Source organism: Kryptolebias marmoratus, linkage group LG16, assembly GCF_001649575.2.
Source record: "Kryptolebias marmoratus isolate JLee-2015 linkage group LG16, ASM164957v2, whole genome shotgun sequence".
Taxonomy (NCBI): Eukaryota; Metazoa; Chordata; class Actinopteri; order Cyprinodontiformes; family Rivulidae; genus Kryptolebias; species Kryptolebias marmoratus.
In genome coordinates, this window is record NC_051445.1 from 3,515,363 (window position 1) to 3,528,139 (window position 12,777).

Consider the following 12,777-nt stretch of genomic DNA (forward strand, 5'->3'; position numbering starts at 1 on the left):
GGGAGGGAGGGGGGGTAAGGGGCGGGGCATGCTGCTTTCAATCAGTCACTGCAGCCAATTGAATTACAGTGTGTTTTAGTGCAGTGGCCGACTCCAGACTAATGTGATTTCTGCAGCTCCCGAAGACCAATTGATCAGGTCTAATTCACAGCCCTCAAAAAGAGAAAGACAGAGAAGAAGAAGAAGAAGAAGAAGAAGTGTGGGGGTGGAGGTGGGGAGGACTTGTCTTGCTGTTTCCGTCGTCTCTGTTTGGAAACGGGCAGATTGTTTGATTTTGTCAGCTGGTTTGGACCTTATAGCGCCAGAATTGGGAGATTACAGAAAGCTTTTGTTTTTGCAGCGTCCACAGAAATCCTTCAGAGGAGGATTATTATTCTGTCTGAGTGTTTAAGACCCCCGTCCTCTATGCACATTACAGTAATATGAATAAATAAAACAAAATTAAACTGGGAGCATGACGAGAAAGAAAAAAAGGATAAAAAAAGACAAGAAGAAATATGTATAAATGATACAGAAAATTAGAAAATAAAGAAACAAGTTGTGGCCCAAAGATTTGTGTTAGAAAGCTTTTTAAAACCTGGAGGATTTTAAATTAATTATTTTAATTTTTTTGTTTCTTAGCCTCAAAAGGAACTAGAAATTGAAAATTAATTTTATCCTTCTTTTATTGTAGTTTAATGATTTCCTTTTCAGGCTCAAAAGGTGAAAACCAAAGGGCACATGTTTGTTGCATTAACTTGTAAAATGTTAAATAAATAAAAACAAAGGCCTGGAACGAAGGAGTTAAAGAGGAGAAATAGTACAGAATAAAAATAAAAATAGAAATAAAACAAAAGAGGTGACAAATAGATAATAAAACTGAAAGATGTAGAGAAAAATTATTTTAGAAAATTTAAGATTGAATGAAAAAAAATTTAAAAACAGCAGAACATGGACCAAAAATAAAATAAATAAAATAAAAATACATGAAAATGAGCAAATAAAATAAAATGAAAAAGCAAAGTAAGTGTAAAAAAATAACAAGAAGGCAGAAAGGTGAGAAAAAAAAGTGAGACATGAAGACAAAAAGAAAAGGGACAAATCTGTGGCAGGAAACCAGAACGATAACAGAGATCAGCTCAACGTCTGTGTTTCCTAACAAACCGCAGCAGAGGATCTAACACCCCCCTCCCTCTCTGCGGTTCTGATGGACCCGAACAGAACCCAGAATCCCCAGTACCTCTCCATGTCCGTGAGCCGCGACGAGTCCCGGAAACCTTTGGCAAACGGGTTGCTGTCGATCTTCAGTTTGGTTATCTGAGAAAAAAACAGCAGGAAGAGAAGAAAGTTTTAATTACTATTTTTAAACAAGTTTTTTTTTTTTGTGGCTAAATGAATAAACTTCTTTTTTTTTGACACATTCAGGTGTAGAGCTCAAGATTTTAAAATATTTATTTTAATACAAGATGTAAAATCTGCACTGGAAAGGGAAGAAACACCAATTTGTTTTAACCTTATGTTGTTTATTTATTTCTGAATATTTCACAGTTAAAGAAAAAAATAAATGCATTAAAGAAATGCTTTAAAAACAAACTGTTTAAAATAGTTTCTGTTAAAATAATAATCTTGTTTCATGAAAAGGGAAGTATGTCTTTAATAGACAGTTTTCTTTTAAAAAGATTTAATTTCATTTCTTTCTTATTCTGTAAATCTGTTAAAGTCTGCGTTAGAAAAAAACATTTGTTGCAACACTTTTTGTCCAAATTTATATAAAATGTCTTTGTTTAAATCTTAGCTGATGTTATCAAAATAAGGTTTGATTTATTCAATTATTAAAAATAAAAACTCTAAATATTAAAACAGTAATATACATCTGATGTGTTCACTGTAAATCTGTGAAACGATCATTTCTGTCATTAGATTTAATTGAAACATCTGTATTTTTGAACACCAGGGGGCGCTGTACAGAAGGGCTTTTATTTGTTTATCTACAACAATAAAGCAGCATCTAAAACAGGAAGCAAATAAGCACATTTTTTAATTGGTATTTAGTGATTTAATGTGTTTTATTAGTTTCATAAATAGGATTAAAATGTGTCACATCACTCAAGTTCTCTTGAGTGATGTGTTTTTTATTTATTTTACTGTGATCGTGTTATGCTGTTAGACGTATAAATTAATATTAAATGTTTATTTATGATTAGGAGCTATTCTCCAAGTTTCACTTTGCATCAGATAAATAACTCTCCTTTCAGGTTTACACTTTTAATTTCAGGTTTTTACGCTCTGAGGATAAAACGCCCTGCTGATAAGGCTCATGTGGTGCAAGCAGACACTTCACAGGAAAAAAAAAGCTAAATCAGGACCTCAAAAAGAGTCCAGACAGAGACATTTGGTCCACATTACTGGACGGTCCACTCACCAGTTGGTTCTGGTAGGCTGTGACGGCAGTGAAGACAGTCTCAACAAAAACAAAAGTGCGAAACTCCTCAGATTTGAGGTTGAGCAGCGAGGCGGTGTGGTCCTTCTTCTTGATGATGTGGACTCGCGGCTGGTACTTGTGCATGGAGTTCAGGATGATCTGCAGAGGATGGGACAATAAATACAGGCTGGCTGGTGCAAACCCAGGAAGTCTGAAGGATGAGATGTTCTCAAAACTCCAAGATTATTGTTTTAAATTGCAAAAACACTAAAATCTAAAGGCTGAAAGGTCTCTCTGCTGCGTCACATGACTCGGTTGCTGAGAAAAGGCATCAATCAGCCGCTCTGTCGTAGCGCTGACATGTTCCTTCATTCTCCTGTTCAACATGTTTATTTTTACTCAGCACCACACAAACGCTCACAAACACACCGGCTGCGAGGAATTCACGCTTCAGCTCCTCAAATACTTCTTCTGTAATATCTGCAAACTTATTCGTCCTGTTTAGGAAACAAAGGGCTCAGTGTCACAGGCAGGTGGACAAACTTTAGTTTTTTTTTTTCCTCTTTAAGTGATGCTTTTTTATCAAAACGATAGAATGTGACTCTTTTTCTGTCAAGTTCTTAATAAAAAAGCAGCTCAGAAGTTTAATTTATAGTCATGTCAATTGGATGAGAAGTCCTAAAAGTGCTTCAAAGTAATCATAACTTAAAAAAAACAGTCCATGTTGGTTTTGACATTAAAAAGAACTTAAAAGCCTGTGATACCATCCAATTAATCCAGTCCTGCAGTTTCTATTTCATAAAAAAATGCAAAAAATGTTATTTATGATGAAGAACTAAAATAATAAACATCAAGTTAAATCTGGTTTCATTTTTAAATGGAACTTATGAACCTTTTTTTGCCCCTTTATCCTGCTTTCTAAGATTAAAAAAAAACATGTAATTGATTAAAAATCTCTGAGTGAAAAAAGAAGCTTTTAGAGAAGAGAGATGAGAGCCAGGGTCAGGGGTAAAGGGTGATTTCCACTGTTTTCTGTGGGGCAACAGCCCAGTTTAAATCAAGTCATTTCAAACAGCTGACAGCAGATTGTATTCACAGGAAAAGATCACTTCAGGAGCAGGAAAACCCAACTTAAATGGAAATGAAAATAAATTGTGACTTTTTATTTTCAGTAAAAGTCTTTAAGTAAAAAAAAGGTGCAACAGAATCTGGTTTAGGTTGTTTTCTCTCAGCATTTTCAATAAAAGGCGCAAAAACACAAGTTTATTTAAATATTATTAGCATTTAACTGATAGGAAAGTATCATTATTGGTCTTTATTATTCATGAATTGACAGCATTTAACAAATAAAAAGAGATTAAAATCTATTTACTGATAAATAAGTTTAAATAGGGGAAATGAAAACAACAATAAACTAAAAGGATGCAGTATTTCCTCCTCTCTTTTGTTATTTTTGTTGTTTGGAGTGAAAACAGAGCAGCTTCCGGCTTGTTTCGACGTTTACTCGTGTTTATTTTTGGAGTTGTAAATAAAAACAAAAAGCTCCTCACGTGTCCGTGTTGGTCCAGCTCGTTGTTGGTCAGCTTCACCTTCTCGAAGGAAACCATCTGCTTCATCAGCTGCTCCCCGGTGAACGGGGAGTCCGGGTGCACGTACAACCTGCGCGAGGACAGGGAGGAGGGGGGAGAGGCGTCAGCTCTGATTGGCTGAGAGCAAAGAAACGTTACAGTAAATCAACGCCTTGTCTCTGACACTTAGAAACATGTTCAGGTCAGATTTCGGCTTAGAATTAGAAGAAAAGTCACAATTTCCACCACATTGTGGTATTTTTTAAAATATTGACATCCATTTTTATTATTATTATTATTATCTCGTTTCAAGCCCGTCTTTATTCTGCAGGAGGAGTCAGGTCCTTCCTAAAACTTTATTAATAAAGACTGAAGCTCAGGGACAAACATCAGCTGCAGGATGTCTGAATGAACACATGATGACATCCAGATACTTTCTGAGGTCGTCTATAAAAATGACCCACAACATGTCTGTTTAGAGTTAAATAAAAATAAATGAATGAAATAAAAGATATATTTGATATATTAGCCAGCATGATGAGCTACAGAGACGAGCATTCACGGGCCACACCTTTAAGCTTCATTATTTCATTAATGAGTTTTTTTTTCCAACACAAATTAATGATCAGGCGGAAATAAATAATAATAATAATAATATTAATAAGCAAATAAAAATAACTTTTATTCACTCATCCACGGTCTGATTGAAACTGACTTCATGAGATCATTTGGCGCGTTTGAGTCCAAAGGTGGGATGAGTTGAAGCCGGAGGGCGGCTCAGGTGGGTTTACCTGGCGGGCAGAGGGGGGTCGGCCTTGCCGGCCACCAGCCAGGAGGAGCGGTGGTAGGCGTACCGGTACCGCTTGTTGTCCACCGGGACGATGTCCATCAGCACGATGTACTTGGAGTCCTGGTCCACCCCGGAGAACGAGACCCGGATGGTCGGGAACATCCTCCTGAGGAAGACAGGTCCTCCTCCTCATCATCATCATCATCATTTATTATTATTATTGTTATTATTATGGTCTTCATTTTGACCTTGCTGCTGTCTCAGAGGATAAATAAAAGGTTTTTATTATTTTCTGTCGCGTTTCTTTGCGCACTGGGTGGATAGAATTTGGAATGAAAACAAATAAATTATATAAATAGATTTCTGATATTTTCTTAATTATATTCTGAACAATATTTAGTAGAATTGTTATAAGTGGATATTATTTAAATTCTACTTTAAAGGAGGGACAGAGCTGATATCTGGGCTCTGCTTTCTGTTTTTTAGCAGCTATATTGAGCTCGATCAGATGGGATGTAAACTTGTTTCATTCTCAGTGGTGGAGCCTTCTTTATATTTGGTTTGTTAGCACTTTGAAAGCACATGACATCAGACCCTTATTGTCTTCAGATTGAGAGGAAATACCAGAAAGCTGCTCGTGATATTTTCTACATGTTCCACACAAAGAAAACCGAGCCAGAATTTGTTATAAAAGCTGAAATAAATGTCTCCTTTTTTATCTTACCTCCCGGACTTGGTGATGATCATCTCGGTGCCGAGCTCGTGGAACTTGTCCCACAGCTCTTTGGTCTCCAGGCTGCAGGAGATCTTCGCCATCTCCTCGCTGGGGATGCCGGGGTTGGTGGGGATGAGCGGCTCCGTGCACACGGCCGGCGCGCTCCCGCTGAAGTCCCCGTGCGCGTCCAGGGAGGACAGGTCCGTCAGGGCCGGCTGGCTGCACGAGGACTTCTCCACGAACTGCTCTGTTTGGGTCAGGTAGAGGCGCGAGGGGAACAAGGAGAACAACGAGCAGGATTTTATTTTATTTTAATGTTCGTCATCAGAAACAACAGACTGTCCTGCTGCTGGAACACAATTTAATTTAAATCAAACACAGACAACAAAAAGGTTACATAAAGAAATAAAAAATATTCAAAAACCTAAATAATCCTGTTTGTTTTCTGTTTTATCATGTTTGAATTATTTAAATCTGTTTTAATTAATAAAATACAGAATTTTATTTAAAAACATTAAATTATTGGACAGCTAATCTAACATGTGTTACATTATTTTGTTTTATTCGTTTACTTTTAGTTAATGATGAAAAGAATTAACTCATTTATGATATAAATATAAAGTTATCTTTAAATCTACTAAAATAAAAGTAAGAATATTCTCACAACTTTTCTTTATTTAAATCAGACTTTTCTAGATGTCAAGCAAGGTCATATTGTTTTAAAGTAATATTTTTTGTTTGGGGGAAAAAATGATAGAAAAATGAGCTAATTTTAACTTTATAAATATTTATTAAATAAAAAAAACAATTAGTTAAAAGTTGAAAACCTGTTTTTCTGTCTTCAAATAATAAGTTCAATAAATGCATTAATTTAATTGTTCAAAATACTATTTTATAAAACTCTTCTTGTTAAATAAATAGAATTTTACCTCACAATAATAAACGTTTTTATTTCAAATCTAAATTTTTAACAACATTTTTTAGTTTTTTCATTTTGCTGCAGCTTAAAGAAAAAAGAAATCCCCAACTGCTCATTTCTGACCTCCCTGTCCCCCCTGTCCTCCTCCCGCCCCCCCTGTCCCCCTCTGTCCCCTCTGTCCCCTCTGTCCCGTCTTACCCAGAGGTTTGATGGTGTTCTCCTCCGCCTCCTTGTCCTTGCTGGACTTCCCGCTGGACATCAGGGCGGCTATAGAGAAAGCATTCGCCCGGGATGAGAGCTGCGGTTTCGGGGATGACGTGTACTCCATGTCGGTGGAAAACAAATCCCCTTCAGGTTGAGGAAAACAGCAGAACACCTCCAGAACCAGAACCAGAACCAGCTCCTGCCTGCCTGCCTGCCTGCCTTCGGCTCCAAGTGGCGCACGGACGCAGAAGTCTCAGGAAGTCGCGCGCACTTTGTCCCAGATCTCAGGGTTGTGTTGGAGCGAACAGCTTTTATTTCTGCAGGATCCGGGGTCCTGTTGGACTCATGGTGGAGGCTGGGTCCTGTCAGACCTGAGGCCAGCTGCTCTTTGGGACGCTCCGGTCCGGTTCCCCCTCCCCTTATAATTCCAGCCGGCCCCTCCAATGGCTGCCTCTGCCTGCACGTGACGCCCCCGCCGTCCCACAGAGGCCCTGAAAGCGAGCAGCCAATTAAATAACCACAGGCTGTCAGGCGTTTTCTTTTTTCATACCAAAGAGCCAAAAACACACACGGAGAGGAGAGATGGGAGGGAATAATGTGAGAATTTTATGACTGGAGGCTGATGACAGACCGAAGTGACAAATCTATGCATATATGAGAGGGAATCCTTCGCTGGAAAAACTAAGATTACTCTTTGATTTAAAGGCCTCTAAAAGGTCCAAAGACAAACATGTTGGGAACCCCAAACCCAGGATGTCAAAAACAGTCAGTCAGGGTGGAAGAAGGAGAATAAAGAAGCCTTAAAGAGTTTAACCAACCTAGATTTCTTATTTTTTTTAAAATTAACTCCTTTATTTGTTATTCTGCCACTTCCATCATTCTGTTGACTGTTTTAATTGATTTCAACACATCTGATTCAAACTTTAACTCAAAATCAGTCATTTCATAGTGATAACTCTTTATTTTTTTAGATTTTAAAAGACAAATCCAACATTTAGCAAATCGTTTCCATATTTTTGTTGTTAAATGTGATATATCTGTGTACCGGATAGACATGATGTCAGCCTGCATGAAACTAAACACAAGAACGTTTCAGCTAAATGAAGCAAAACGTGAGAGAAATCAGTTCAGTTTATCCAACAGATTTAGTCTTTTTCTGCTTCATCTATGTTGCAATTAGAGAAAACAGGAGAGAAAATGTGTTTTTTCTACCATTTAAAACCCTGATCAGGTCCTACTGGGTCAGAAAAATTACATCACACCCTGCTTTTTATCTAATATTTAAATAACAGAACATACAACTTTCTTCTAAATATCCCCTCTGATGTTTAAAGAGAAGTTGGGTTTATTTCGTTGTGAATAAGTTGATTAAAAGCATCCTGGGTTTTGAATTACACTGAGCCATATTTTAGCACGTTGTGTTTTTATGCTGGTTGTTTTTTCAGGATTTCTCACTTGAAGTCAGAAAGTTTGGAAATATTTAAAATAATTCAAGAGTTTTTAATGTATCAGGGGGATATAGACCAAAAGTATCTTTAAATTAGGATTAAACATTTTCTGTTTTTTCACCCTGTTGGCGTTCTACTCACTAAAAACTAATGGGTTAAATAAAAACTCTTTGCAGCCCCAGCTCTGGGTCAGATCTGGACCGATCTCGGCAGGTTGGATTAAAAACCTACCAGATCAAATTCTTCTGACATTTTTTCCCCCATCCTAACTTTATTTATTGCATCCTGAAGCTGAGGTGCAGTCAAACCTTTTGACCCAATATTTGATCAAACCAACCCAACAGATTCAACTCGGCGACAAACATCAAAAAACCTCAGTTTTTAGAACGATGTGTTGTTGCAGCTTCGGCTCCTGGTCTTAATTTATTATACAGAGGCGACTTTTTCAGTGTCAGGCACCCACATCAGTTCAATGAGCTGGCTCTGCTAAACAAAGCATCTGCTTTATTCTATATATGCAGGGTCTTCTCACTGTCCTTGGTTTGAGCCCCAGATGCACAACATCTGCACTGTTTGGTTCACAGCAGCCAATGAGAGAGACTAGAGGAAGCCACATTCAAGCTGAGGAGATTTCCAGGAGCACCTGGCATCATGTTCCCAAAGTGCTGACCTCTGTGTTGTCGGTTTCTGTGTGTCTGAGTGTGTGTCCTCAATGTGACTTTCTCTCTTCTCCGGGAGACGGCGGCTCGCCCACAAACACAGAGCCAGAGACCGGCCAGGCAGCTAAACCTATTAGGAGGCTCCTGAATGCAAATCCGCTGCTGCAGATATTTAATAAGAGACCTGCGCTGGCAAATCAGATTACCTCGCAATTGCCAGTGGATAATGTGCTAAAAGCTTTCCAACTTAAGCATCCCTCCTTACTGAATATTATTCACACTTTGAGGGGCCAGATCCACCTTAAAGAAACAGACAGCGTGAGGGGTGGTGCCTTTAACAGGATGAGCCACACAGGAAGCAAAAATAATACACAGTGAGATGGTTTTTACTCTTTTTTAAATCATGGCAAAGTGATAAAGAACAACTGAGATTATAAAACATTTAAAAAGAAATTAACACCTCAAAATAAACAGAAATGAACTCATTTCGGCCTTGTGTAAAAACCAAACTGAACACAAAGGACACTTCATTCAGGAGCACAGATTAACGAATTATTAGCAGTAATTCTGAAAATATAACAAATTTTCAAAGAAAGCAATTCTTTTAAAAAATGTCCTTACAGGGAATTTAAAACAACTTTTATCTTTAAAATAAATGTGTAAATTTATCTTGTTTTTGTCCACATTGAGCCCTAATGTGTAAAAATACTTTCATTGACAGACATGTTTATATGTAAATTATGTTTCCTGAATACAATTATGTCATCAATTAAAGCCGTATGTGATGCTTTTTAGGAGTTTTAGTGTGTGAATGCAGCATGCACATTATTTATTATTGTTTATACTTTCCGACATGTTTTTGTTTGTGCATGAAACTGTCAACCTGATTGGGAATACAGTGCTGAGACCTTTAGTATTTGTAACATTTATAATTTCTGAATTATTTTATTTAATGTAAGAAAATGTATTTATGAAACTACTTTGAGATTCTGTCAATTCTATCAAAAACATAATTCTCTGAAATCTATTTATGCTCCTTTTAGCTTTGAGCCACTCTGCATATTTTAGCTTTTAACTAAGATATTATTAATTGTAGCTTTTAGCTTTTAGTAACTTTAACTATTCAGTTAACAGTTCATTCTTCAACAAATTTCACTCAGCGCTCAGTTCACACAAAATGCAATTTGTCTCGTTTAAATTTTATTTTAAGAAGGAAAAAAGGAATTTGGTGAACACTAAAGGGAAATGGAGAACAGAACATCTTTGTCAGTGCTAACGGAGGACAAAATTTTGAAAAAAATAAAAGATTTTCGGATATTTTAATGCTAAATATGTTTTTTTAAAACTAAAATCAGAATATATGTAGATTTTAAACCAAATGAATACAAATATTTGTACTTTTTGTCTTTATGATTTAAAATTTAAAGAAAAATCTTACACTTGCATAGAAAATATTGTCTTTTCTAAGCTGAGCTGTAAGTGAAGAGGTCTGCAGCTCTGTGACCTCCTGCTGCACATCCGTTGATCTCAGCAGCAGCAGATAACAGGATGACAGGCGACGGCTCACCACGCTGCGAGCCTGCAGCACTCAGGGATATGACGACGAAACAGTCGGAACAATTATTCAGGGGATAAATGGTCGGCGCGTGAAAAGGTCAGCAACAAACGACAGCCAATTCCCCGCAGAGTGGAATCAGAGGAAAAATAATCGCCCTGTGATTGAATTGAATCCTGGGACATTTGAGCCACAGTAATGAAATGGCTGTTGTTCTGACCCGACCCTGTCACCTCCCTGACAGTTTTATTTTATTTTATTTTTTACCAGATTACAGAGCAGGCGGCAGGAATATGTTTAATATATGTGCATACTTTTGTTTTGTCCATGTAAATCCCCATTATCACAGCTGCTTCTGCATATTACATGACAGTGTTCACCTGCAGGGCTTGCAGGGCACCAGAGGGCTGATTTCTGAGAAACCTGATTTATGTTGCTTCACTTCATGGATCCTCTTTATAAAAATCAGGTTTGAACCTTACAGCTTCTTCTGGATCATTCAGACAATCAATTATCTGATTATTTATGCTCCTTTGTATGGATTTTTAATTTACTCAGATAATTCTACTCTTTGATTGATTTGTTTTTTTATTTTCATAAGCTCTTTGTAAAGATAGGAAATAAAAACAGGTGAAGTAACAATTAAGTAACAATTACTTATTCAATAAATCAAACATTTGACTTTTATAGGTTAAAATGCAAACCAAATGCAAAACAAAGAACTGTAAGTCAGTGGGTAAAACAGAGGGTAATTAGGTGAAGTGGGCACAGGTGAGATGATTACAACGAGGCGCAGGTGAAGATGGGCGTGGCAGGAAAACAAGAGACTGACTGAGGAGAAGTGAATGATGACAGGAAACAAAAACACGAGGAACAAAAACGGAACTAAGACAAGGATAAACAAAGATAACTGAATAAAATAAACAATAAACTCAAACTGAAACAATAAAAGCAATAAACTGCATACAAAAAGACAAAGAAAACACAAATCCTGACACTTTCACGAGCAAACATGAAAGCAAAATGTTCAACAATTGAGAATCAAAATATGAAGCTTCAGCTGAGTACCCACCCACTGAATTTATAACAAACAATGTCTTCTTAAAATGATTCAGTCACTTATTCAAACATTGACCGTAAGGCTGACATAACAATCAGAAAGTTGACTTTTATTTTTGTTATTCCAGACAAAGGCTGGTGAAAACGGGACTGTCACTCACTTTTGAGTCACGACCCACCAGTTGAGAATCTCTGAGTTAGAAAACCAAAGACGCAGTAGGCCTGACAGTCTATAAAAGATGATCAACGTTTGAGAAATAGGAAAAAACTGCAGCAAAGACTGGATTCAGAACCTGAGAGATGTGTACTTTTTGTTCGACAGCTCTCTCTGTATTTTGCTTCCAGCTAAGAGAGTTTAAGGAACCAATTTCTTGATGCAAAAACACTTTCTAATGTTTGTTAAACTGTGTTATTTTTTGCATTTTTGTAGATTAAACTAAGAAAACAGGAACAAACACTAAACTGGCTGGCTTTAGACTTTTTCTTGAAATATTCTTTCTTACTTTTCAACTTCCTTTAAACCGTCCAACCTTCTTACTTTTGTGAAGCTAACTCATGCTAATCCAATTCCATTGCACAAAACTGTATTAGTGTAAATGGTAAAAAAAAAACTCGCTATTTTCTAATCTTTATGATTAAAAACATACAACTAACTACAGTCAGTAGTTCTGGTTTTAGTCTCTAAAAACAGGTTTGAGTCACAGAAAATAGACTTTTTGGGGGGTGAAGTTTTGTAATGTTGACTTGGTGAAAGACTAAAACAGAGACTTCTGGAAACAATGAGGCAGTCCTCCACGTTCACTTCCTGATTGGCTCTTATCAGTCTCTTGTATCGCTCCCTGATTATCACGTGTCTACAGCCAATCTTTTACTTCCTAACTAAGATAACTCTTAAAAAGACTGGTCCAAAGTCATAGTTTCAAAAATAACATCTACAGCTCAGTGTTATTTTTCTGCTTAAAACTACTAATCTTCAACCCTTAATAGACTTTTAGACCACTTCCAAAAACATAAAACTAAGGTAAAAACTCTTAGTTTGTCTCACATGATTGGTTGCTTTCAGGTTGTAGTATGTCGCCTTCAATTCGATCTAAAACACACAAAATTAAAGTCAGTAGGTGGATCCAGACCCCAAACTTCCTGAGTTAAAACTGTCCTGTCCATATTTTATTATTGGCATAAATACATATTTTTAATTTTACATAATTTGTGAAAAGCACTCAGTTTTTGACTACTTTTCAAGTAAGTAGTTTTCTCGTGAATCTTCATGTTTTTTCGACATCTTTCTGGTTTCATCTTATTTCCAACCTCAGGGTTAATGTGGCTAAATGAAAAGTGAAGCCTTATTTTTACCAAACCAACTTATTTTTAAGCCAAAAGCAACAGCCAGGCACATTAAAACAGATCTTATTAGACATGAATCATGAAAAAAAAGCAAAGCAAACAAAACAAAGTTCAG

At 36.8% G+C, this 12,777-nt stretch overlaps 1 protein-coding gene across 2 annotated transcripts in view; it reads right to left on the minus strand.

Moving 5' to 3' along the window:
- Nucleotides 1–7,005, minus strand: part of tbx20 (T-box transcription factor 20) — a 12,414-nt gene extending 5,409 nt beyond the window's left edge. For both annotated transcript variants that reach the window (XM_017428577.3, XM_017428576.3), the window contains exons 1-6: nucleotides 6,592–7,005; nucleotides 5,484–5,721; nucleotides 4,761–4,925; nucleotides 3,952–4,060; nucleotides 2,402–2,560; nucleotides 1,220–1,296 (exon numbers count right to left, since the gene is read on the minus strand). In XM_017428577.3, coding sequence (XP_017284066.1) covers nucleotides 1,220–1,296; nucleotides 2,402–2,560; nucleotides 3,952–4,060; nucleotides 4,761–4,925; nucleotides 5,484–5,721; nucleotides 6,592–6,721 — 878 coding nt within the window. In that variant the 5' untranslated portion in view covers nucleotides 6,722–7,005. The remainder of the gene's footprint in view (nucleotides 1–1,219; nucleotides 1,297–2,401; nucleotides 2,561–3,951; nucleotides 4,061–4,760; nucleotides 4,926–5,483; nucleotides 5,722–6,591) is intronic.
- Between the last annotated feature and the right edge of the window lie 5,772 nt (nucleotides 7,006–12,777).